Source organism: Pseudophryne corroboree, chromosome 6 (genome assembly GCF_028390025.1).
Source record: "Pseudophryne corroboree isolate aPseCor3 chromosome 6, aPseCor3.hap2, whole genome shotgun sequence".
NCBI classification, from domain to species: Eukaryota; Metazoa; Chordata; class Amphibia; order Anura; family Myobatrachidae; genus Pseudophryne; species Pseudophryne corroboree.
This window is the reverse complement of record NC_086449.1, coordinates 114,533,863-114,557,749: the sequence shown is the minus strand read 5'-3', so window position 1 is coordinate 114,557,749 and position 23,887 is coordinate 114,533,863. Positions and strand designations below refer to the sequence as shown.

General features: G+C 48.7%; 1 protein-coding gene across 4 annotated transcripts in view; it reads left to right on the top strand.

Moving 5' to 3' along the window:
• Positions 1-23,887, top strand: part of LOC134936598 (putative adhesion G protein-coupled receptor E4P) — a 317,217-nt gene that overhangs the window by 133,827 nt on the left and 159,503 nt on the right. For all 4 annotated transcript variants that reach the window (XM_063931708.1, XM_063931710.1, XM_063931706.1 and 1 more), the window contains exon 3: positions 19,597-19,719. In XM_063931708.1, the coding sequence (XP_063787778.1) occupies positions 19,597-19,719 (123 nt within the window). The remainder of the gene's footprint in view (positions 1-19,596; positions 19,720-23,887) is intronic.

Genomic DNA, 23,887 nt, shown 5'->3' with positions numbered 1-23,887 from the left:
TTAATCGGAACGGCAGTCAGCTACTTCAGTCAAAATTGTATACAAAATAATCGTGCATAGGAGACCACAAATAGGTTGAACCCGATGGACAATTGTCTTTTTTTAACCTTAGATACTATGTTACTATGTTACTATGTTACTATGAGGGTACTACTTGTGTTATATTGGATGACCCACGGAAACCTACCTTTCATTTGTTTCCGGGTACTCTGTTTCAATACCTGTTTTCTAGTCAACCCCAATGCTTTATTGTTAGCTTTCAAAAGAACCTCTATGGGATAGCCCCTCTGCAAAAATTTTTGCACCATATCCTCAAACTGTTTGTCTCTGTCTGCCTCAGTATTTTTAATCCGGCAAACGCACAGAGTATGGCAGACCCAAAATGGTGGACTTTGGGTGGAAGCTGTCATATTTAAGTAAATTATTCCTGTCTGTAGGCTTGGCTTAAAGACTGGTACTAATTACACCATCCTGCACCATGATACAAACATCCAGAAAATGTATTTGGTTATCATTAACCTCCATACAAAATTTGATAGGGGCTATCTGTGACATTATGCTGTTCAATGATGGAACTTAATTCTACCTTATCACCCCCCCAAAAAAATCAACACATCATCTATATAGCGCTGATATAATATTAATCTAGATGATACTGCTACTGTATGTCTTGTAGAAAGATTTCCCTTTCTACTTCTCACATAAAGGCATTGGCGAACGCCGGCACTATTGCAGATCCCATAGCGCATCCAGTGCGCTGGATGTAAAAATTCTTGTCATAAAGAAAATAATTATGGGAGAGGGTAAACTCCAGTAATGACAAAAAAAAAACGATGTCCGGGCCTGTATACAAGGGGTTATTTGTAATAAGATGTTTGACTGCTGCTAACCCTGCCCCATGGATACAGGTATACAGGCTCGTCACATCAATGGATGCCAAAACCACTTTTTGTGATATGGTCCCCATACTATCAAAATTAACGTAACAATGTTGAGGTATCTTTCAAATGTGTAGGAGTATTTTGAATACAGGGTTGTAGAAAATGGTCACAATATACTGAAATAGCTTCACACAAAGATCCCCTGGCAGAGATGATAGGTTTGCCAGGGGGTTAACTGCATCTTTATGCAATTTAGGTATAACATAAAATACAGGTACCACAGAATATTCAACAGAAAGAGCTTTACTTGTTGCTGTTGTTATAATGTTTGCTGAAACAGCATGTGTCAGTAAACCCTCTAGTTCTTTTTTAAATCTGCTGGTGGGGTCAGCTGTAATGGGCCCTACACACTGGGCGATAATACTCAAAGATATGAACGATCTCGTTCATTAATGAACGAGATACCGTTCATATCTTTCAGTGTGGAGGCACCAGCGATGAACGATGCGCAGCCCCACGCTCGTTCATCGCTGGTGCCCCGTCGCTTGTGCATGCAGGCCAATATGGATGATCTCGTCCATAATTGCCTGCACTGCTATGGAGCCAGGTGATGGGGGGAGTGAAGAAACTTCACACACACCCGCCGCCGCCGGGTCGCCCGTCGGCCGTATCCGCTGTCGGGCAGCTCGGCGGCGCATCGCACAATGTGTAGGGTCCATAACATGGACGGATTAACAATGGGGCGGATGGAGCTGCAGCTCCAGGCCCCCATTGTAAATAGGCCCACAGCCACAGTTAAGGGATCCATAGCTGCCAGCATTACAATGAGTCACACTGACTCATTGTATGCCACCGCCAGTGCTGCACCCACCGCCACTGCCAGACAGTACCCTAGTCACTTGAAGTCCTGGCCAGAGCGGGAAGAGGAGCCGATCGCGTCTCTCCTCCGTCCTACACGCCTCCACCCCCCCAGCCTTTTATTCATGCTGCTGTGCTGAATGACGCGAGGGAGGGGGGAGGAGCAGCTCTCTCATCTACTTCCAGCTCTTCCCTCCAGGCAGCGCTGCTAAGTGATAAAGGAGGGCCAGCCGAATGGGGAGAAGGGGCCAGTCTCTGAGCTCCTCCCCTTTCCTGCTGTGGCTCAAGTTGCAGCACCTCATGGGCAACCACAATAGATGCACATTCTAGCCCCGAAACTCGGCAGCAGCTATTCTTGGCTGCATGAACAGTGAAGTGTGCACCTCAGTACTCATTTATCCAACACTCCTGGATGCCAGAGGGTGAGACCAGAGGAAAAGCTGAGCTGCCGTGAGGAAAGTAGGTTAACAACACCAAGGGCAGGGATGCAGACTACAAATTATAGGGAAGGAGGAGTCAGGGCACAATATGTACATAAAGACTTGGAGGAGGGCGAGGGTGTACAATAATGCACATACAGTACAGACTAGGAGGGGAGCAGAGGTGGCCATAACCAATATGATGCCCTAGGCAAGATTTTGGCTGGTGCCCCCTAGCACCACTGCTGGTTCCACCTATGACCTTGTACCCCCTATATTTTAATTAGGAACAGTTCGCACATTTGGTGTACAGCCCAAAAAGGGGTGTGTTTTTGTTGGCAAGGGGCATGGCCACACAATAACCCCAATTCCAATTACGCCACACAGTACTGCAACTTTATTCACATATGATCATGCGATAGTGTCCATAATTCATATTGCATCCCACAGTAGTATCACTTTACTTTATAAACGTTACTCCTCACAGTAGAGCCCCTTATTCACATTACATCACACTGAATTGCTCCTTATTCATATTACACCCCACCCTATTGCTCTTTATTCACATTAGACGACATAGTAGTGCCCTTTCTATACGCAACGCCACATGGTAGAGCACCTTATACACATAATGCCACACATTAGTAATGCATTTACACACATTCCACGCAGTAATGCCCCTTACACATATGAGACACCTTATTAATGTCCTTTTAAACACAATGCGCCTTACACATTATGACAACCTTTATTAATGCCCTTTTACACATAATGTCCATTACACATATGCCGCACATTATTAATGCCCTTATACACATAATGACACACATAGTGCCCTTTACACATATGTTGCACATTATTAATGCATTTTTGCATGACACACATAATGCTCCTTACACATATTCCGAACACTACTGCACAACCAACCCACTCAAATGCATACAGCACTCACACTGCCACTAACACTGTGACCTCTGCCTCTGCATGGATACAGATGTGTCCTCATAAATATTATCTTTTTTGCATTGCTATGTGGCTAGGATGTACAAGCAGCTTCTGCTGATTAAAATGATATGCAGTATGCCTATATACTGTGTGAGACTGTGGCTGTATCTGCATATAAAATGTTACACACAGAATATAGGAATGCTGCATATAATTTCTCATACGTCCTAGAGGATGCTGGAGACTCCAAACGGACCATGGGGTATAGACGGATCCGCAGGAGCTTGGGCACACTATAAAGACTTAAACTGGGTGTGAACTGTCTCCTCCCTCTATGCCCCTCCTCCAGACCTCAGTTAGACTTTGTGCCCAGGAGTGATGGGACACACACTAGGGGAGCTCTCCTGAGTTTCTCTGAAAGACTTTATGTTAGGTTTTTTATTTTCAGGCAGACCTGCTGGCTCCAGGCTCCCTGCATCGTGGGAGTGAGGGGAGAGAAGCAGGACCTACTTCTTCTTAGTTTAAAGGCTCTGCTTCTCGGCTACTGGACACCATTAGCTCCAGAGGGTTCAATCACTTGGTGCGCCTAGCTGCTCGTTCCCGGAGCCACGCCGTCAATCCCCTCACAAAAGCCGGAAGAAAGAAGCCGGGTGAGTATTGGAAGAAAAAGAAGACTTCAGTGGCGGCAGTAGACTTCAGTAACGGAGGTAACAGCACCGGTAGGGCTGCGCTCCAGGCTCCCACACACCAACGTCTCTGGCAGGGTGCAGGGCGCTGGGGGGGAGCGCCCTGAGGGCATGTTGCTGATGGTCTACATTGCTGGCGGGGGACATATTACGGTGCCTGGGCACAGCGTATGTTCACCCCGTCAGGGTGCTGCAGGGGGGAGAGAAAGCGGTAGCGCTGACTCCCTGCTCCCGCGCTTACCATCACCTGCAGGGTGCAGGGCGCTGGGGGGTGGAGCACCCTGGGCAGCATATCACATAAATTCTGTACTTCACTGGCGGGGGGACATACCTTGGTGCCCGCCCCGCCAGTGCGCCGTGAACGGGAGGGAGCAGCAGCGGTAGCGCTGCGCTCCCGGCTCCCGCACTCCACCAGGCCTGCAGGGTGCAGGGCGCTGGGGGGGAGCGCCCTGGGCAGCATTTAGCAGAGGTAATCACTGGCGGGGGGGACTTGCTTCGGCGCCCGCCCCACCAGTGCGCCACGAATGGGAGGGAGCGGCAGCGGTAGCGCTGCGCTCTCTGCTCCCGCTCCCCGTCGGCCTGCAGGGTGCAGGGCGCTGGGGGGGAGCGCCCTGGGCGGCATTTCTAAAAACGATCCCAGGCGGGGGAGCATACCCGGACACCAGGTGTCTTCGCCCGCCGGGAGAACCGCAGCGTGCATGCTGCGGTCCATAGCTCCCACACACCAACGGCTTCCGTGGGTGCAGGGCGCAGGGGGCGCGCCCTGGGCTGCGTTGGGGCAAAAAGTAAGGTATACAGGGGGTTACCCCAGGTATATAGGGTCCCCAGCTAGTTTTTAGGATATTATATATTTATATAATGGAGCGGGCTTAAGCGCGCCGGGAGGGGGCGGAGCTTAGCCCTCACAGAGGAGTCAGCGCCATTTTCCTCAGGTCCCCACCAGGATTTACTGTATAGTAAGAAGGAGGGGGGGGCACAGTGTTTTTAATGCTATATGGGTGTCATATAGCATTATGTTTAATAATGGACGCATAATCCTTGTTGTGATACATACATTCACTGTTTCCCTGTTTTTTACCCACTATCGGTTAGTCGACATATGTCGACAGGTGTGAGGGTTTTGTCACAAGCTGAGGTGGGGATAACTGTCGGCTTCGCCGACGCTTGGCGGTACTTGGTTCGAAAAATTAAGTATTAGCAGGTTGATTTGGTGTGCTTGAAAACAATTAAACACGCTAGGGGAGACCAAGTTGTTGGTGGATGCCCTGTCGGCATCAACGGTATTTCCGGGGTAAAAAAATTAACAGGCTGTTATTGCCTTGTACCTGTATTTGTAGATATATATATATATATATATATATATATATATTTATAGGTATATGTGGGGGGAGTGTTATTGAAATTGTATATGTATGCTTCCCTCAGACCCCTCGGGGTTCCAAGATTATTATTATTTTTTGCCCGCTTACTATTCCTTGCTGTCGACATTTACTCAGTTTCTGTCGACCATAACGTTCCTGGTAGATCCACATCAGGGGCATGTCAGTACATGGTCATACACATTCACAACACATTACTGGGACCTGACGGGTCTGGACAATCCACTTGCGTATAGGTGTTATCTATATGTATATATATGTAGATATATGTTTATATATGCATGGTTACAATATGTTTGTTTTATTGTGTATTACATTATGTATATCCATGAATGCTAAGATAATGGTATTCTTCTCATGTGCTGATCGCTCTGTTGATTAAGCTCTAGATTGGCCGTGACGAGTTGGTTTTCGATCCTCTCAAGGAGTCCGAATATTATTCTCTTCCCGACGCGGAGAGAACATTACGGCAGTCAACTCCTGGTCGACGCAGAGCCCGGTCACAAAGGATCATACACAGGAAGCTAAGTGATATTTTATTTCTATATTTTGGCCTTATTTGCATTGCATGCACATGAGGGAGTGTTGTATTCGGGTAGACATCCGATAGAATTACCCTACCCAGAGTGGGTAAGCTTGCTTATGTTGATTCTACTTTATAACATTGCAGCAGGCTGCCGCGTGACAGCAGGAGGTGTAGCCTGGAAAATGCTGAGGTTGTCTCCGAGAGATACTCGGGGGAGGTATACAGCTGTTTGGTGAGCCCTCTGTTCAGTCACTCTCGGCGGATACAACTGGTAAGTCTAACTTCGTGAGTTAGCCTCCTTCACAACGGTTGGTGACGCATTTTTTTGTAGGATGCAGTCGTTTTAACCGGTTCGATACCGTTCTTTTTTTCCTTTTCTGTACAGACAGTGGAAGGTTGAAAGGTAAGAGTTCTGCAGCCTTGGTAGGTTCGCAGAAGTGGATGTCGTTTTCTGTTTCCAACACATCCACCACTTGTCGCTGAGTCTATCTGGCTAGTTCAGACTCCGGTGAGCGCTCGTCTAATAATTTCAGTTAGTACAGGAATAGACTAAGACTTGTGAGTTATTTATAGAATCCAAAGGGGGAGCATTCTGAGTTACGGTTGTTCCCCTTACTGTTTTTCTAATAGATCTTGACGTTCCCCTCTGGATGGGGAGGTAGTACGTTACGTCATACAGAGGTGCGTCAGGTTCAGAACATTGTCCGGTTGTCCCTGTATAAAGGTGCAAATCGTTGTTTCTCTCTATTCTTTGACACAGGGATTGGCTGTTGTTCCCACCGACACAGTTGTCGGAGGTGGGTTTCAGAGTAGATACTGACCGGTTAATGTTCTGTCTTTTTTCCTGTGGAAAGAGGTCTGAGGATCCATAGTTGGATCAGCTTTGCTGGGACGCTTCATCAATATGTTCTGTTACTAAAACAGATGGGTGCGGCCTACGAGGCCTGTTTTGGTGAGCAGGTCTACTGCCAGTGTGGTTTTCAAGGGGCCAGTTGGAATTGTGGTCCGGGTTTCACCTGCACATGCACCGGAATATAATCCTAAAGGCCAGGACATCACTCCTGTGGTGTCTGCTCGGTTCTCTCCTTCTAGAGGAATGAAGGTTCGGGATCCAGGTTTAGATCCTGGTATCCGTGCATACAGATCTCCGAGGCTGGGGAGCAGGCCTTGCAAGGGACGTATTTCCAGAGGTTAAGGTTAAGTTGGAAAGCTTGTCTGCAATAAGCTTTCTTGATTTAAGAGATATTTTCGACGAACGTATTCTTCGTGTTCGGCCCATGTTAGTTCTGCCAGACCACTTGTCAGCAGTGGCGTAAGTAAGCCGCTATGATGGAACAAGGAGCAAGACGGCAATGGCAGAAGATGCACAGTTTTGCCGTGGGGCGAAAAGTCTGGTAGTATTCGTTCAGGTGGTAAGCAAAGGAGAAATAGATTTCCTCTGCTGACGCAGTCATCGTCGAGAAGTTTTCACAGACGTGACGACTTTTTGTGGAGGGTCGCAATTGGTCATGTTGACGTCTCGCTTCAACGAGAGGCCTCAGGGATATTGTTTCAGGTCAAGGGACACCCTCGTGACACCGTGGGTGTTTTTAGGCGGTCTATGTGGCCTCTCCTTTTTCGTTTTTTCTGAAGGTGATAGACGTAAGAAGAACAAAGCTTCAGGCGATCCTCTCGGATCTGATCTAGCCAAGGGGGTTTTGCTATCCAGTTTTTCATGATTTGATCATGGGAGATTCCTGCCCTCTTCCTTTACGTGAGGAACTGTTACAACTAGATCAGGGCGTGTATCAAGACTTACCATGACTGCGTCTGACGGCGTGGCGGTTGAATGCCATATCCTAAGCCGGAAGGATGTTCTCAGTGAAGCCATTTCCTCAATGTTTCAGGCTAGGACAGAAGTAACGGCAAAGCCTTACCACCGTGGTTGGCGTAATTCTGTGTCTTGGTGTGAACCCAGGATGGTTCCTGCGGAAGACTTTCAGCTAGGTCGTTCTTATCCATACTTGCAAGCCGGTGTGGATGCAGGCCTACAGTTAGGCTCCATTTCGGTGCAGTATGGCCTTATTATTTTCTCTCTTGGAAAGTTGTCATGCTATTGGCTTTGCATCCGCAAGGCGGGTGTCGGAAGTGGTGGTTTTGTCTCACAAGAGCCTTGTTTGATCTTCCAGGTGGATAGAGAGGAATTGTGAACTCGGATTGTAGTTCTGCCAAAGAGTGGTTTCTGGGTTTCGCAGAAAACAGTCTATTTTTGATGCCGGTGGTTACTTAGGCATTAGCTGATTCAAAGTCTTTCGGTGTTACCGGGGATTTGAATATTTAGGTCGCCAATTTGGCTCAGTTTGGAGAAACAGAGGCTCTGTTTGTCCGGTATGCTCCCAACATGCTTGGGGCAACTGCAGTATGCAGTCTGTTACACGCTGACTCTGTGATACGATTTGGCATGTTGTTTCTACGGTTGGATTCCCGTGACCGAAGTCGGTGGAAGCCCATTCTAATGGAAAGATGGGCTCTTCTTGGGCGGTTGCCCGGGGAGTCTAGGCGGTTCAACTTTGCTGAGTGGATTATTGGTCGGGATCAAACGCTTTTGCTATGCTCTACGAGTTTGATACCATGATTGTTGGGGACCTTTTGTTTGCTCATTTGGTGCTGCAGAGTCGTCCGCACTCTCCCGCCCGTTTTGGAGCTTTGGTATAAACCCCACGGTCCTTTTGGAGTCCCCAGCATCCTCTAGGACGTATGAGAAAATAGGATTTTAGTACCTACCGCTAAATCCTTTTCTCTTAGTCCGTAGAGGATGCTGGGCGCCCGTCCCAGTGCGTACTGTGTCTGCAGTTATTGATTTTGGTTACACCCTGGTGGTGTGTCTTTTCTGTCAGGCGGTTGCTACCGTTGTTCATGCCAACCGTTGTTCATGCCATGGCATGCGGGGTCTTAATTTTGCTTATGTGGACACACGGTTTGTTACATATTCTCTCAGCATGTGGCTGTATTTTGTTCATGCCGTGGGCTGGTATTCTACTGAATGCCACGTTCTACGGTGTGTTTGAGGTGTGAGCTGGTAGGACACTCACCGTGTTTATAACAATACATTCTTTCCTCGAAATGTCCATCTCTCCTGGGCACAGTTTTCTAACTGAGGTCTGGAGGAGGGGCATAGAGGGAGGAGCCAGTTCACACCCAGTTTAAGTCTTTATAGTGTGCTCAAGCTCCTGTGGATCCGTCTATACCCCATGGTTCTTTTGGAGTCCCCAGCATCCTCTACGGACTAAGAGAAAAGGATTTACCGGTAGGCACTAAAATCCTATTTTTAATCAGCAGAAACTGCTGATGCCCCTAGGCATATCAAATGCCCTAGGCAATTACCTAGTTTGCCTATGCCTATGGCCGGCTCTGGAGGGAGGGGGGCACACTAATACATAGACTAGGAGGGAGGGAGGGACGGGCTGCTTTTCGGCTCTGGCATTTCTGTGCATGTGTGCACGTCACAGGAGGGGGAGGGGGGTGGGGGGCGGGACAGGGTCTCCTTGTCCCATGTGAATGGTGCCTATGTGTTGTGTGTATTTGTGAGTCAGTAAGTGGTTTCTGAAAGTTAGTGGTGTCTGTGTCAGTAAATTTGTATGTGTTTGTTTGTGTGTGTGTGTCAGTAATGGGTGTGTGTCTGTCAGTAAGTATGTATGTGCTTATAAATTGTGTGTGTGTGTGTGTGTGTGTGTGTGTGTGTGTGTGTGTGTGTGTGTGTGTGTGTGTGTGTGTGTGTGTGTGTGTCAGTAAGAGTAATCTATGTCCGTAAGGGGTGTCTGTGTTATTAAGTGGTATCTGTCACTAATGGGTATCCATCAGCAAATGTGTTTGTAAGGGGTGTCTGTGTCAGTAAGCTGTGTCTATAAGTGTGTTTGTATCAGTAAGTGGAATCTTTGTCAGTAAGGGTTGTCTGTCAGTAAGATGTTTCTGTGTCAGTAAGTGGTATCTGTCATTAGGTATGTATGTGTCAATAAGTGTTATCTGTGTCAGTAAGAGGTATCTGTATCTGTCAGTAAGTGGTGTATGTATCAAATGTTTGTGTCAGTAAAGGGCAGTACTCACGGCTCGATTTGGGAGAGATGTGTGCTGCGCGGACCGCTCAGCACACATCTCTCCCACAGCTCAGCACAGCGCGACGTGTGCTGAGCATACGGGGGGGGGGGGGGGGCGCTCATTTCACCCAGCGGGGCTGCGCATCGCTATCGCTGTGGGGGGTACACACGGAGCGATCATGCTTAAAATCTAAGCAATCTAGTCAGATTGCTTAGATTTTAAGCAGTGATTGCTCCGTGAGTACCCCCCTTTAGTGTGTGTATTCGTAACAAAGTCTGTGTCAGTGTGTTTGTGTCGTTGAGAGGTGTCTGTCAGTAAGTGGTGTCTACGTCAGTATCTGTGTCAGTAAGTGTGTCCCAGGAGCCCTCAGTTCCCTGTCTGCTCTGTTTTGCCCCATCTCTGCTCCTCTTTCCCCATTTTCTCTGTATTGTCCCCATCTTTTCTAATCTGTTTTTTTCCATCATTGCTCCCCTTTCCACCTTCTTTGCATGTTGAGCAGAGGCGTATCTAGGGTAGGGCGAGTGGGGCATGTACGCTGGGCGCCTTGGCAGGCCCAGGAGAGGGGGGCGCCGCCGGCGACAAGGGCATCATGCCCCACTCGCCCCCGTCAACCCTAAATGTGAGGGGAGGAGAGCGCAGCGTCTCTCCCTCCCCTCACCGCCGCTGCCAGCACTAGCAGCGCTGCTGTGTCCGGTCTCCGGCACTAGCCAATCAGAGCTTGCGGACCGGCTCCTGATTGGCTGCCGGTCCGCGAGCTCTGATTGGCTAGCGAACCGGCGCCAGACAGCCGCCGGAGACCTGGAGCGGTGAGGGGAAGGAGAGGCGCTGCGGTCTCCTCCCCTCACATAGAGCAAGCGGTAAGTGACGGGGGGGGGGGGGGGGGGCGGCGGGCTTGGCGGCACAGTGGGGCATGTATCTGGCACCAAATGGGGCATATGTAACTGGCACTGAGTGGGGCCTGGCACTGTGGGGCATGTAACTGGCACTGTGGGGCATGTAACTGGCACTGTGGGGCAATGTAACTGGCATTGTGGGGCATGTAACTGGCACTGTGGGGCATGTAACTGGCACTGTGGGGCAATGTAACTGGCATTGTGGGGCAATGTAACTGGCACTGTGGAGCATGTATCTGGCACTGTGGGGCATTGTATCTGGCACTGTGGGGCAATGTAACTGGCACTGTGGGGCATGTATCCGGCACTGTGGGGCATTGTATCTGGCACTGTGGGGCAATGTAACTGGCACTGTGGGGCATGTATCCGGCACTGTGGGGCATGTATCCGGCACTGTGGGGCATTGTATCTGGCACTGTGGGCAATGTAACTGGCACTGTGGGGCATGTATCCGGCACTGTGGGGCATTGTATCTGGCACTGTGGGGCAATGTAACTGGCACTGTGGGGCATGTATCCGGCACTGTGGGGCATTGTATCTGGCACTGGGGGGCAATGTAACTGGCACTGTGGGGCATTGTATCTGGCACTGTGGGGCAATGTAACTGGCACTGTGGGGCATTGTATCTGGCACTGTGGGGCAATGTAACTGGCACTGTGGGGCATTGTATCTGGCACTGTGGGGCAATGTAACTGGCACTGTGGGGCATTGTATCTGGCACTGTGGGGCAATGTAACTGGCACTGTGGGCCATTTTCAGTGGCCACACCCCTTCTGAAGCGTGGCCACACCCCTTCTGGTGTGTGGCCACGCCCGTGTTTTCACCGCGCTCGCCTTTGGCGCGTGCACATACTTATTTTGCTATATATTTTTTATTTATTTATTTTTTGGGGGGGCGCCATTTTACATCTTGCCCTGGGCTCCAAAAACCCTAGTTACGCCTCTGATGTTGAGACAGCTCTTTGTGTCCTATGGCGGACACTGCAGTGCTCTCTGCATTATACGGTGGGCACTGTTGCTCTGCTCCACTATTAAGTGGTTGAAGGTACGCACTACCTATGACCTCCATGGAGATAGCCACACCCATGGCTCAGACCACACGCCCTACTTAGACCACCCCCACTGCAGCGCTTGTCACACCTCCTGCCGAGGCACACAATAGGCCCTTCATAAATCTCAGCTCCAGGCCCCTGTGGACCTTAATCTGGCACTGGTCCATAAGTCTGCCATAGGTATTGATATTAGAGATGAGCGGGTTCGGTTCCTCGGGATCCGAACCCCCCCGAACTTCACCCATTTTACACGGTTCTGAGACAGACTCGAATCTTCCCGCCTTGCTCGGTTAACCCGAGCGCGCCCGAACGTCATCATCCCGCTGTCGTATTCTCGTGAGATTCGTATTGTATATAAGGAGCCGTGCGTCGCCGCCATTTTCACTCGTGCATTGGAGATGATAGGGAGAGGACGTGCAGCGTTCTCTCAGTTGTGTTCAGTGTGCTGCAAATATCTGTGCTCAGTGTGCTGCAAATATCTGTGCTTAGTGTACTTGCAAATATCTGTGCTCAGTGTGCTTGCAAATATCTGTGCTCAGTGTGCTGCAAATATCTGTGCTCAGTGTGCTGCAAATATCTGTGCTCAGTGTGCTTGCAAATATCTGTGCTCAGTGTGCTGAAAATATCTGTGCTCAGTGTGCTTTATTGTGGGGACTGGGGACCACCAGTATTATATAGTAGGAGGACAGTGCAGAGTTTTGCTGACCAGTGACCACCAGTATTATACGTTCTCTGCCTGAAAAACGCTCCATATCTGTGCTGCATTGTAGTATATAGTAGGAGGACAGTGCAGAATTTTGCTGACCAGTGACCACCAGTATTATATCAGTACGGTACAGTAGTCCACTGCTCTACCTACCTCTGTGTCGTCAAGTATACTATCCATCCATACCTGTGGTGCATTTTAGTTGTTGTGCGCAGTATATATAGTAGGAGGACAGTGCATAATTTTGCTGACCACCAGTATATAATATATAGCAGTCCGGTACAGTAGGCCACTGCTCTAACTACCTCTGTGTCGTCAAGTATACTATCCATCCATACCTGTGGTGCATTTTAGTTGTGCGCAGTATATATAGTAGGAGGACAGTGCATAATTTTGCTGATCACCAGTATATAATATATAGCATTACGGTACAGTAGGCCACTGCTCTACCTACCTCTGTGTTGTCAAGTATACTATCCATCCATACCTGTGGTGCATTTTAGTTGTTGTGCGCAGTATATATAGTAGGAGGACAGTGCATAATTTTGCTGACCACCAGTATATAATATATAGCAGTACGGTACAGTAGGCCACTGCTCTACCTACCTCTGTGTTGTCAAGTATACTATCCATCCATACCTGTGGTGCATTTTAGTTGTTGTGCGCAGTATATTTAGTAGGAGGACAGTGCATAATTTTGCTGACCACCAGTATATAATATATAGCAGTACGGTACAGTAGGGCACTGCTCTACCTACCTCTGTGTTGTCAAGTATACTATCCATCCATACCTGTGGTGCATTTTAGTTGTTGTGCGCAGTATATATAGTAGGAGGACAGTGCATAATTTTGCTGACCACCAGTATATAATATATAGCAGTACGGTACAGTAGGCCACTGCTCTACCTACCTCTGTGTCGTCAAGTATACTATCCATCCATACCTGTGGTGCATTTTAGTTGTTGTGCGCAGTATATATAGTAGGAGGACAGTGCATAATTTTGCTGACCACCAGTATATAATATACTAGGTGCTTCATCGCGCCCTACGGGCGCTCTTCACACCGTCGCAAGGGGCTACGCCCCCTTAACCCTTGCATGCCTTTCTGGGGTTTAATATTTGTATTATATGGAGTATTACCTGCATTCCTTTGTTAGTGGTTAAATATTGCACAATGAAAGGGCGTGCGATGGTGAAGGAGGCGCAGCCCCTTGCGACGGCGTGAACAGCACCTGCAGGGCACGATGTACAGAATGTAGCGGGTGCGGGGGGGACTGCGGATGGTGTCTGTTGATGCTGCGGGTGGAGGGGAGGCAGAAGTGGGGGTGGGGCCCGGATGGGGAAGGTTCGGGAGGTGCTGCGCGTGGGGGAGGGGCAGAGGAGTGGGGGATGCAGATGGGGGAGGGGTCCGGAGGCACCGCAGGTGGGGGAGGGGCAGGGGTGCCACGGGTGGGAGAGGGGCAGGTGTGGGGATGTTGTGGATGGGTGAAGGGTTCCGGAGGTGCTGTGGGATGGGAAGGGACAGGTGTGCCGGGGGTTGGGTAAGGGACCGCAGGTACCATGGGTAGGGTAGGGGCAGGTACGGGTGTTGCGGCGGATGGGAAAGGAGGTCCGGAGGTGCTGCAGGTGGTGGAGGGGCAGGTGCAGGGGTGCCATTGGTGGGGGAGGGGTGGGTGAGGGGGGGACCGCTGATGGAGGAGGGTGTCTGCAGATGCTGCGGGTGGAGGGGGGCAGGTGTGGGGGGAGACGTATAAGGGGGGTGAATGGTGGAAGGGGCCTGGAGGTGCTGTGGGTGGTGAAGGGGTGGAGGAGTGGGAGCCACGGGTGGTGTAGGGGGTCTGGAGGCACAGCATGTGGGGGAGGGGTGGAGTGCCGCATGTGGTGGAGGGGAAGGTGCGGAGGTGTGGTGCATTGGGGAGAGGTCTGGAGGCGCTGCGGGTACTGTACATGCCATAAAAGGTAGTTGGAGGGTATGCAGTAACAGGGCCAGGACAGGGGTGACAGGGTCAGTACAGGGTTGACGGGGCCAGGACAGGGGTGACGGTGCCAGGATAGGGGTGACGGGGCCAGGACAGGGGTGACGGGGCCAGGACAGAAATGATAGGGACAGGATAGGGGTGACAGGGCCAGGGTAGGGGCGGCAGGACCAGGACAGGGGTGACGGGGCCAGTATAGGGTTCACAGGGCAAGCACAGGGGTGACAGGGCCAGGATAGGGGTAACAGGGCCAGCATAAGGGTGACAGGGCCAGGATAAGGGTGAAAGGGCCAGAATAAGGGTGGCAGGGCAAGGCCAGGGACATGACAGAACACAGGGCACGGGAGAGATTGGTATTAGGGACAAAACAGTGGTGACAGACAGATGTGTCTTACCGGAGTCACTGCTGCTGGCTGCTGCTGTTCCATTCCAACCTGTTGGGATCTGCTGCTGCTGGAGACTTGGCATGGCTGACTCTCTCAGGCTGGAGTCCTGCTTTCTCTGCCAGTCCGCATCCCTCCCCCCCCTCCTCAGTCACACACCGCAGACCTCGCGCAGCTGCCGGGCACTGTGGTAAGGTGAGACTGGAAATGACTGGTTAGCCCCCAGGAGATGCTGCGGCTGGAGGGAGGAGGGGGTCATAGCATGCACGTGGCGCGGACCTCACGGCTTCCGGGCACTGTGGTAAGGGGAGACTGGGAGTGACTGGTTAGCTCCCAGGAGACGCTGCGGCTGGAGGGAGGAGTGGGTCAGAGCCTGCAAGCAGCTCGGATTTCTGCAGCGCTACCCGCCAGCTAAAGTGTGTGAATGAGCTGGGCGCACTCCACTGCGGGTGGCAGCGCTGCAGCTAGCGGTGGGGTTGCCGGGGCTGGAGATAACAGAGGCAGTATGGAACCTGCACAGCGGCAGGTGCCTCACTAAACTGCAGCTAAGAAGCGTGGAGTGTGTCAGAAAGTGACGCTCCTCCGCACCAGAGAGACCCTGCTGAGTATGCCGATGTGGGGGGTCAAGCACACAGTGAGCCGGTGCCCGTCTGTCTGTATGACATACCCCTCACACACCCCCATACCTCCCAAATGTCCCGATTTTCGCGGGACAGTCCCATTTTTTGGGGTCTGTCCCGCTGTCCCACCCGCGCGTCGCAGTGTCCTGCGGTGGGGGGGGGGGCAGTTGGAAAGCTCCTGTACTCGCTGTTCTGCTTAGCAGAGCAGCGGTGAATAGTGGAGACAGAGGGAGAGGGGGCATCAGGGGGTACGGATTAATGGGGGGGTTCCAGCAGCAGAGCCGGATTAAGGGGGGGGGGGGGGGCGGGGGATACGTACCGTTGGCCCCACAGTTTTAGAGGCCCCCCCGGCTGGAGTAGCTCTGTCCCAGCTCAGAAGCTCCCCCCCCCCGTCCTGCCAGCAACAGTGGCAGCATTGTGCTACAGTCAGCACACGCTGCTGCATATTGGCAGGTCTGTGGTGTTGCAGGGAGGCAGCAGTCTCCCTGCTTTCTTCTCCCTGTGCGGGTGTGTAGGGGGGAGCGACCACCTCCTCTGGATTTAGCCCTAGCTGAGGGGCCAAAATCCCATAAAAAAAATAAAAACAAAAATCGGAATTTGCATAAGGGGGCGTGACCGCGCGGTCCGCGATTAGGCCACGCCCCCAACCCCCAGCAGGCACAGCAATGAGATAGGGCTCCCCTGTCTCAAGTGCCCTGGGCCCCCCGGACTCATAATCAGCCCCTGGGGGCATGCCAGCAGCTCACAGAGCGCTGGGAATGCCCCCTCACTGACGAAAACGGGGACCCTCCCGTGAAGCCACGCCCCCTTTTTGCCGAGTTTTTCCCTCCTTCTGCCTGGAGAAAGCTCCTGCAGAAAGCTGGGAGGTATGCAGCCCTGTCTGTGACATGCCCAATGTCCATGCTATCTGCTTCTGCTCCTAGTCTCCTGTAGATTTGGCCAGCTCTCTGTGACTCATTTGAATAACTCCGCCCACTGTTGTGACTCCGCCCAGCGTTAGCAAATGAATCACAAGGTCACAGAATAGGGCTATTATATAGGAGATAGCAGTACGGTACAGTAGGCCACTGCTCTACCTACCTCTGTGTCGTCAAGTATACTATCCATCCATACCTGTGGTGCATTTTAGTTGTGCGCAGTATATATAGTAGGAGTACAGTGCATAATTTTGCTGACCACCAGTATATAATATATAGCAGTACGGTACAGTAGGCCATTGCTATTGATATATTACTGGCATATAATTCCACACATTAAAAAATGGAGAACAAAAATGTGGAGGGTAAAATAGGGAAAGATCAAGATCCACTTCCACCTCGTGCTGAAGCTGCTGCCACTAGTCATGGCCGAGACGATGAAATGCCATCAACGTCGTCTGCCAAGGCCGATGCTCAATGTCATAGTAGAGAGCATGTAAAATCCAAAAAGCAAAAGTTCAGTAAAATGACCCAAAAATCTAAATTAAAAGCGTCTGATGAGAAGCGTAAACTTGCCAATATGCCATTTACAACACGGAGTGGCAAGGAACGGCTGAGGCCCTGGCCTATGTTCATGGCTAGTGGTTCAGATTCACATGAGGATGGAAGCACTCATCCTCTCGCTAGAAAACTGCAGTGCCACTCCTAGATGGGCCATGTGTTTGTGTCGGCCACTTGGGTCGCTTAGCTTAGTCACACAGCTACCTCACTGCACCTCTTTTTTTCTTTGCATCATGTGCTGTTTGGGGACTATTTTTTTAATCTGCCATCCTATCTGACACTGCAGTGCCACTCCTAGATGGGCCAGGTGTTTATGTCGGCCACTTGGGTCGCTTAGCTTAGTCACACAGCTACCTCATTGCACCTCTTTTTTTCTTTGCATCATGTGCTGTTTGGGGACTATTTTTTAAATCTGCCATCCTGTCTGACACTGCAGTGCCACTCCTAGATGGGCCAGGTGTTTGTGTCGGCCACTTGGGTCACTTAGCTTAGCCATCCAACGACCTCGGTGCAAATTTTAGGACTAAAAATAATGTTGTGAGGTGTGAGGTGTTCAGAATAGACTGGAAATGAGTGGAAATTATGGTTATTGAGGTTAATAATACTATGGGATCAAAATGACCCCTAAATTCTATGATTTAAGCTGTTTTTGAGGGTTTTTTGTAAAAAACCACCCGAATCCAAAACACACCCGAATCCGACAAAAAATTTTCAGGGAGGTTTTGCCAAAACGCGTCCGAATCCAAAACACGGCCGCGGAACCGAATCCAAAACCAAAACACAAAACCCGAAAAATTTCCGGTGCACATCTCTATGATATCAGATAAATACAGAACTGAATGTGTTCGGTTATTGTCAATGTCCAACACGACAAACCCCCCACCCTTGTCAGCATTTCTGATAACAATGTCTTCCCTTTTACTTAGACTCTTAAGTGTCTCAAATTCTTCCTTAGATAAATTAGGTCGCTTTATGCCACCAGCCTCGTTATGAGCTGTTTCCAGCATCTGGCTGAATGTCCTAATAGATGGATTTAGTGTATTGGGTCCGAATGAAGATCTAGACATTTTTCTCACCTGTGGTGGAAGAGATAAATTCCCTGGCTTTGCAACAAGTGGCCTTTGCTTAGTGAAATATTCCTTTAACCACTTCACTGACGATTTTTTCCCCAAACACTGCTCCGAAATTCTCAGTGGTGGTGGTGGGGTGGGGGGTGTTATGAGTGAATTAGGTGAAGAACATGAATTTAACCTTTTCCAAAATGATTTTAGTAAAATAAAATAAAAAATTTCCCCAAACATCGAAACATTGATTGTGAACATCATGACCATCGGAGCATCGGAAACATCACGACCATCGTGACTTTCATTTTGAAAGCCGGGATAGCTTCCAGGTACACAGGGTGGGCTTGAGGGGGGGGGGGGGGGGGGGGGGTAATTTACACTCCCCAGTGGCTGCTATTGTCTGCAGCCGCTGGAGGGTGGGTCCTGCCGTTCTGACCGATCAGCAGTGATCGGCAGCACGGTAATCAGTAGGGGAGAGTGCAGGGAGGCACAGGGACCTTCCGCTCCCTCTGACAGCAGCAGCAGAGGGAAGTTTCCCTTCCCTGCAGCTGCTAACACTGTTTATCTGACTGGTCGCATCCTTTGCGACCAGGTCAGATAAAGCACTTGCAGGCATAGACATATGTGATGCGACCATGCCAGGCAAGTGGTTAATTTAAGTGATCTTGTAAGCTTGTAATTCTCAATTTTCCATTGTAGTGGATTTAATGGACAGGTCGGTATGAACAAAAGTCTTCTACTCAGCACTTGTTTTTCCAGAGTAGAAATTGGTTTGGAGGAAAGATTGAAAATTAGTTCTCGCCCGTGGCGGCTTGGACCCTGTACCTGGTTCTTGCCTGCTGCCTCGTTTGACCCCCTCTCCTCATTGGGGTATTTGTCTTCCTGCCGTTATAGCTCTGGTACGTACCTTTTAAAGGGACTTCTCTGACTTGTCGATGATTACCAGTGGTGATTTCCTCTGATTCACTCACTGAAGTGCTTGAATAATAGGGGCGTTGAGAACGTCTTCTGTTTTGTATTGTACGACCTGTCTGAGGTCTTATTGAATTATTTCCCAGCCAGGCATAAACTTTATGTTGATCATAATATCTGTTGGACCCGTTGACGTTTCTGTTTTTTGAATTTCATTAGATTGGATTTTTTTGTTACAACTCAGCAGATCCTCCTCCAGCTGAAGCCTGCAAAATAGCTCAGAGCTTGGTTTGGTTTTCACTAATGTAAGGTTAAGCAGTGTTGTGTCCTGCTGTAAAAAGTGCCACAACCTGTCACAATATGAAACCAGCCACAGCCATACTTGCCTATATTTAAAAAAGCATTTCAGGGAGACTGTGAAAGTAACACCTATCAGCGCTGACATGTACTGCTACATCTAAGAGGTATGACTTCCATCCAAATGTAAATGAGCCCCAAAGTTAGTAAGAGCTACTTGTTAAAGAAAAGACACTGAGGTTTTTCAGGATTTGTTTGTGTATCGTGCTTTACAATAGGTCACATATACTGTAAGCGACCACGAGAAACCTTGTGTAGCCAGAGAGATCAAATTGTTCCTTATAAATAATACAGGGCTATGGCAGTGATCCCATTTGAATGTATGCATCTGATTTATACACAAGCATGATGTTATTCTGTGCTCTAATATATTACTGTCATCCTACAGATGGAATACTGTGTCCTGGTAATGTGCTATGCCCGTCGCGTGTAGACTGTTCCAATATATTAAACTGTTACTGTATGGATGGATTCAGCCAAATTACTCATGGACACAAATTCTCCTGTTATGGTGAGTAATGTGTATAGTAACATGCACAATGGTTATAGTTATAGCCAATCACACTGAAGAAATAGCAATTAGTTGGAAAACTAGAAGGGAATGAAAATTACGGAAATATAGGTATGTAGTAAAACATGTAAACATCATATTAGCAAAGACTGAAGATGAAAAATAGTTTGCAAAATATAGCAAATCTAATAGAAACATAGAAACATAGAATTTGACGGCAGATAAGAACCACTTGACTAATCTAGTCTGCCCCTTATTTTACCATATTTTAACTCAAACATTATTTGATCCTTCTTTCTTTGTAAGGAGATCCTTATGTCTATACCATGCATGTTTAAATTGCTCTACTGTCTTAGGGGTAAATTCAATTAGGGTCGGATCCATTCCGACATGCATTTGTCGGAATGTATCCGGTAACCCCTATTCAATCTCATCTCAATTCGACTTTTAAAAAGTCGAATTGAGATGAGGGACCCAGAGGAGGAGAGGGGGGGAGACCAGCGGGGACAGCCGCGGGCAGACGGAGGAGAGCAGCGCTACAGTAGTACACAGCCACCAGACCTCACGGCAGTGTCCACCCGGCTCCAGCAAGCGTGACCTCACTTGCTGGAGCCGCGTGGACGCTGCCGTGAGCGGTGCGGCTGTGAGATATCCTGCTGCAGCGCTGTGCTGTAGCGCTTCTCTCCCCTGTATTCCCGCGGCTGTCCCCCGTCTCCCTGCGGCTCCCCCCCCTCCCTCTCCTCCTCTGGGTCCCACATCTGAGTCCGACATTTTTTTATATCGGACTGAGATGGTCGGAAACGGGGCCAAACCCTGTCGAATTTGGCCCTGTTTCACTCAAAAGTACGTGAATCGGCAGCTATACTGCCAATTCACGTACTATTCGACAAGTCGAATTCCACAACTTGTCGAATAAAAACTGCTGGGACTGAATAGGTCGAATCACGATTCGACCTTAAAAGTCTAAAACTGCAGTCTTTTCGACAGACGGCAGTTTTCGACACCAATTGAATATACCCCTTAGCCTCTACCACCTCTGATGGGAGGCTTTTATTATTATTATTATTATTATTATTATCCTTTATTTATATGGCGCCACAAAGGATCCGCAGCGCCCATTACACTGTACATAATCAAATGAGCAAACAAGAAAACAGCACTTACAGTTCAAGACAATATAGGACAGGTATAGAGAACCTGGGGTTAGGTTGCCATCAAAGGGAGTATGGAGTATAAGCTAGTGTAAGAAAAGGAAAGGCACATGAGGAGAGAAGTCCCTGCTCTTGCGAGCTTACGATCTAAAAGGTGAGGGGCTAACAGATGCTGGTTACACAGAAGGGGTAGACAGTGAGCATAGACAAGAGGGTTGGGAGGAGAGTTGGCTGGGTTTGGTGAAGAAGTGGGTCTTGAGAGCCCATTTGAAGTTTTGTAGAGAGGTGAAGAGTCGGATAGGGAGAGGTAGAGGATTCCAAAGATAGGGAGCAGCACGGGCAAAATCTTGTAGATAGGAGTGGGAGGAGGTAATCAGTTGGCAGGAGAGATGGCGTGCATTAGCAGAGCGAAGAGGACGGGTGGGAATGTAAAGAGAGATAAGGTCAGAGATGTAAGAGGGAGAAGAGTGGGTGAGGGCTTTGTAGGTGAGTGTGAGAAGCTTGAAGTGGATTCTGAATGTGAAGGGTAGCCAGTGAAGGTCTTCCAAGAGAGGGGATGTGGATGTAGTACGTTTGGTAAGGAAGATGAGCCGGGCAGCAGCATTGAGGATAGATTGGGGTGGAAAGAGGCATTTTTGTGGGTGGCTAGAAAAGAGGAGATTGCAGTAGTCCAATCTGGAGATGACCAGTGAGTGGATAAGAGTCTAAGTAGCATCCTGGGTGAGCAAGGGTCTAATCATGGAGATGTTTTTGAGATGGAAATGGCAGGTTTGTGAGAGGTACTGAATGTGTGGTTTGAAGGAGAGGGAGGAGTCAAGGATTACTCCAAGACATAGCACTTGGGGGTTAGAGGAGATAGTTGTGCCATCAATGGATAATGAAATTGTGAGAGGTGAGGTTATGCGGGAGGGAGTTAAGATGATCAGCTCAGTCTTAGACATGTTAAGTTTAAGAAAATGCTGGGACATCCAGGAGGAGATAGCAGAGAGACAGATGGAGATACGAGTGAGTAGAGCAGGTTAGAGGTCAGGGGAGGAATGGTAGATTAGCGTCAGCGTAAAGATATTTTAAGTCAAAAGAGCTAATGAGCTCACCTAAAGAGGATGTGTAGAGAAAGAAAAGGAGAGGCCCACTACCCTTTCTGTGAAGTCATTTTTCCTCCCTCCAGTTTCAGTGCATGTCCTCGTGTTCTAGTACTTCTCTTCATTTGAAGAATGTTTTCCCTCCTGGACTCTGTTAAATCCCTTGATATATTTGAAAGTTTCTATCATGTCCCCCCTTTCCCTTCTCTGCTTCAAACTATACGTATTGAGATTTTTGTAGTCTTTCTGGGTATGCACCATTTTAGTTGTCCTTTTTAGTACTGTCTCTAATGTATTAATATCCTTCTGAAGATATGGCCTCCAGAATTGAACACAGTATTCTAGATGAGTCCGTACCAATGGTCAATAAAGTGGCATTATTACTTCTTTCTTTCTGCTGCTGATTCCGCTCCCTGTGCAATCAAGCATCTGACCTTTCCTCCTTAGTAGTTTCCAGTATAGTGCCATTAATAATATATTTAGCCTTTGGATTTTTGAGACCCGCTTGCAAAGCGAAAATACACTCCCCTATAGGCAGCGACTATCTGATCGCAGCGCTGCAAAAAATAGCTAGCGGGCAATCAGGTCTGAATTAGGCCCTTAGTCCACAACCAGTTTTTGTAACAATGCCACAACGCTTAACATATTTCGAATCGCTCATGATTCTTCTTCAGAAGCGTATTGTGGCAAACAACAAAGCCCAAATATTTATACCCCCTCCTATAATCCCTAATCAGAAGCAGCTGGAAAATGGTTATCATCGTTTAGAAGTTGCGGGTGGAACGCACAGTGGAGCGCAAATTACAGAAGCATCCCCGGAGGTGTATAATGACGCGGTCTGAAGGAAAAAACAAGAAGTTCCAGTCACATGCGGGTGGAACGCACCTTCTAAACAATGATAATATTTTCCAGCTGCTTCTGATTAGTGAATATTGGGGGTGATTCTGAGTTGTTCGCTCCTTAGATTTTTTCGCAACGAGCGATTAGTCGCAAACTGCGCATGCGCAATGTTCGCAGTGCGCCTGCGCCAAGTAAATTTGCACAAAAGCTTGGTATTTTACTCACGGCCTAACGAAGATTTTTTATCGTTCTGGTGATCGTAGTGTGATTGACAGGAAGTGGGTGTTTCTGGGCGGAAACTGGCCGTTTTCTGGGAGTGTGCGGAAAAACGCTGGCGTTTCTGGGAAAAACGCGGGAGTGTCTGAAGAAACGGGGGAGTGTCTGGGCGAACGCTGGGTGTGTTTGTGACGTCAAACCAGGAACGAAACTGACTGAACTGATCACAGTATAGGAGTAAGTCTTGAGCTACTCAGAAACTGCTAAGAAATTTCTATTTGCAATTCTGCTAATCTTTCGTTCGCAATTCTGCTATGCTAAGATACACTCCCAGTAGGCGGCGGCTTAGCGTGTGCAATGCTGCTAAAAGCAGCTAGCCAGCGAACAACTCGGAATGAGGCCCATTGTGTAACAATTATTTGACCTACCTGTAAAGGTACATTACCTTGGGACTCTAACACAAAGGGTGATTATTATATTATTTGACTTTTCTACTGGTATTGCGCATGTATACATTCATCTATTTGTGTTTATATTGTATACAGAGAGTTTTGTGAACCTCTCAATTAATGTATTGTGCTGCATAAAGAAACCAGTTGATAGCGCAAAAGTACTGAATATTTTTACATAATTGTCCTTTAATGCCATTTGCAATTTCACCAATAAAGATATTAAAAAGCACTGGTCCACAGTACCGCTCACTGGAGTACTCCACTGGTAACCTTTCCCTCCTATGAATGCACTCCATTTACTACAGCTCTCTGTTTTCTATCCTGCAACCAAGATCTTATCCATTCAACCATCTTAGTAGCCAATCCCATGCTTTTGAGTTTATTTAGCAGTCTGCAATGTGGGACAGTGTAAAAAGCCTTACTAAAG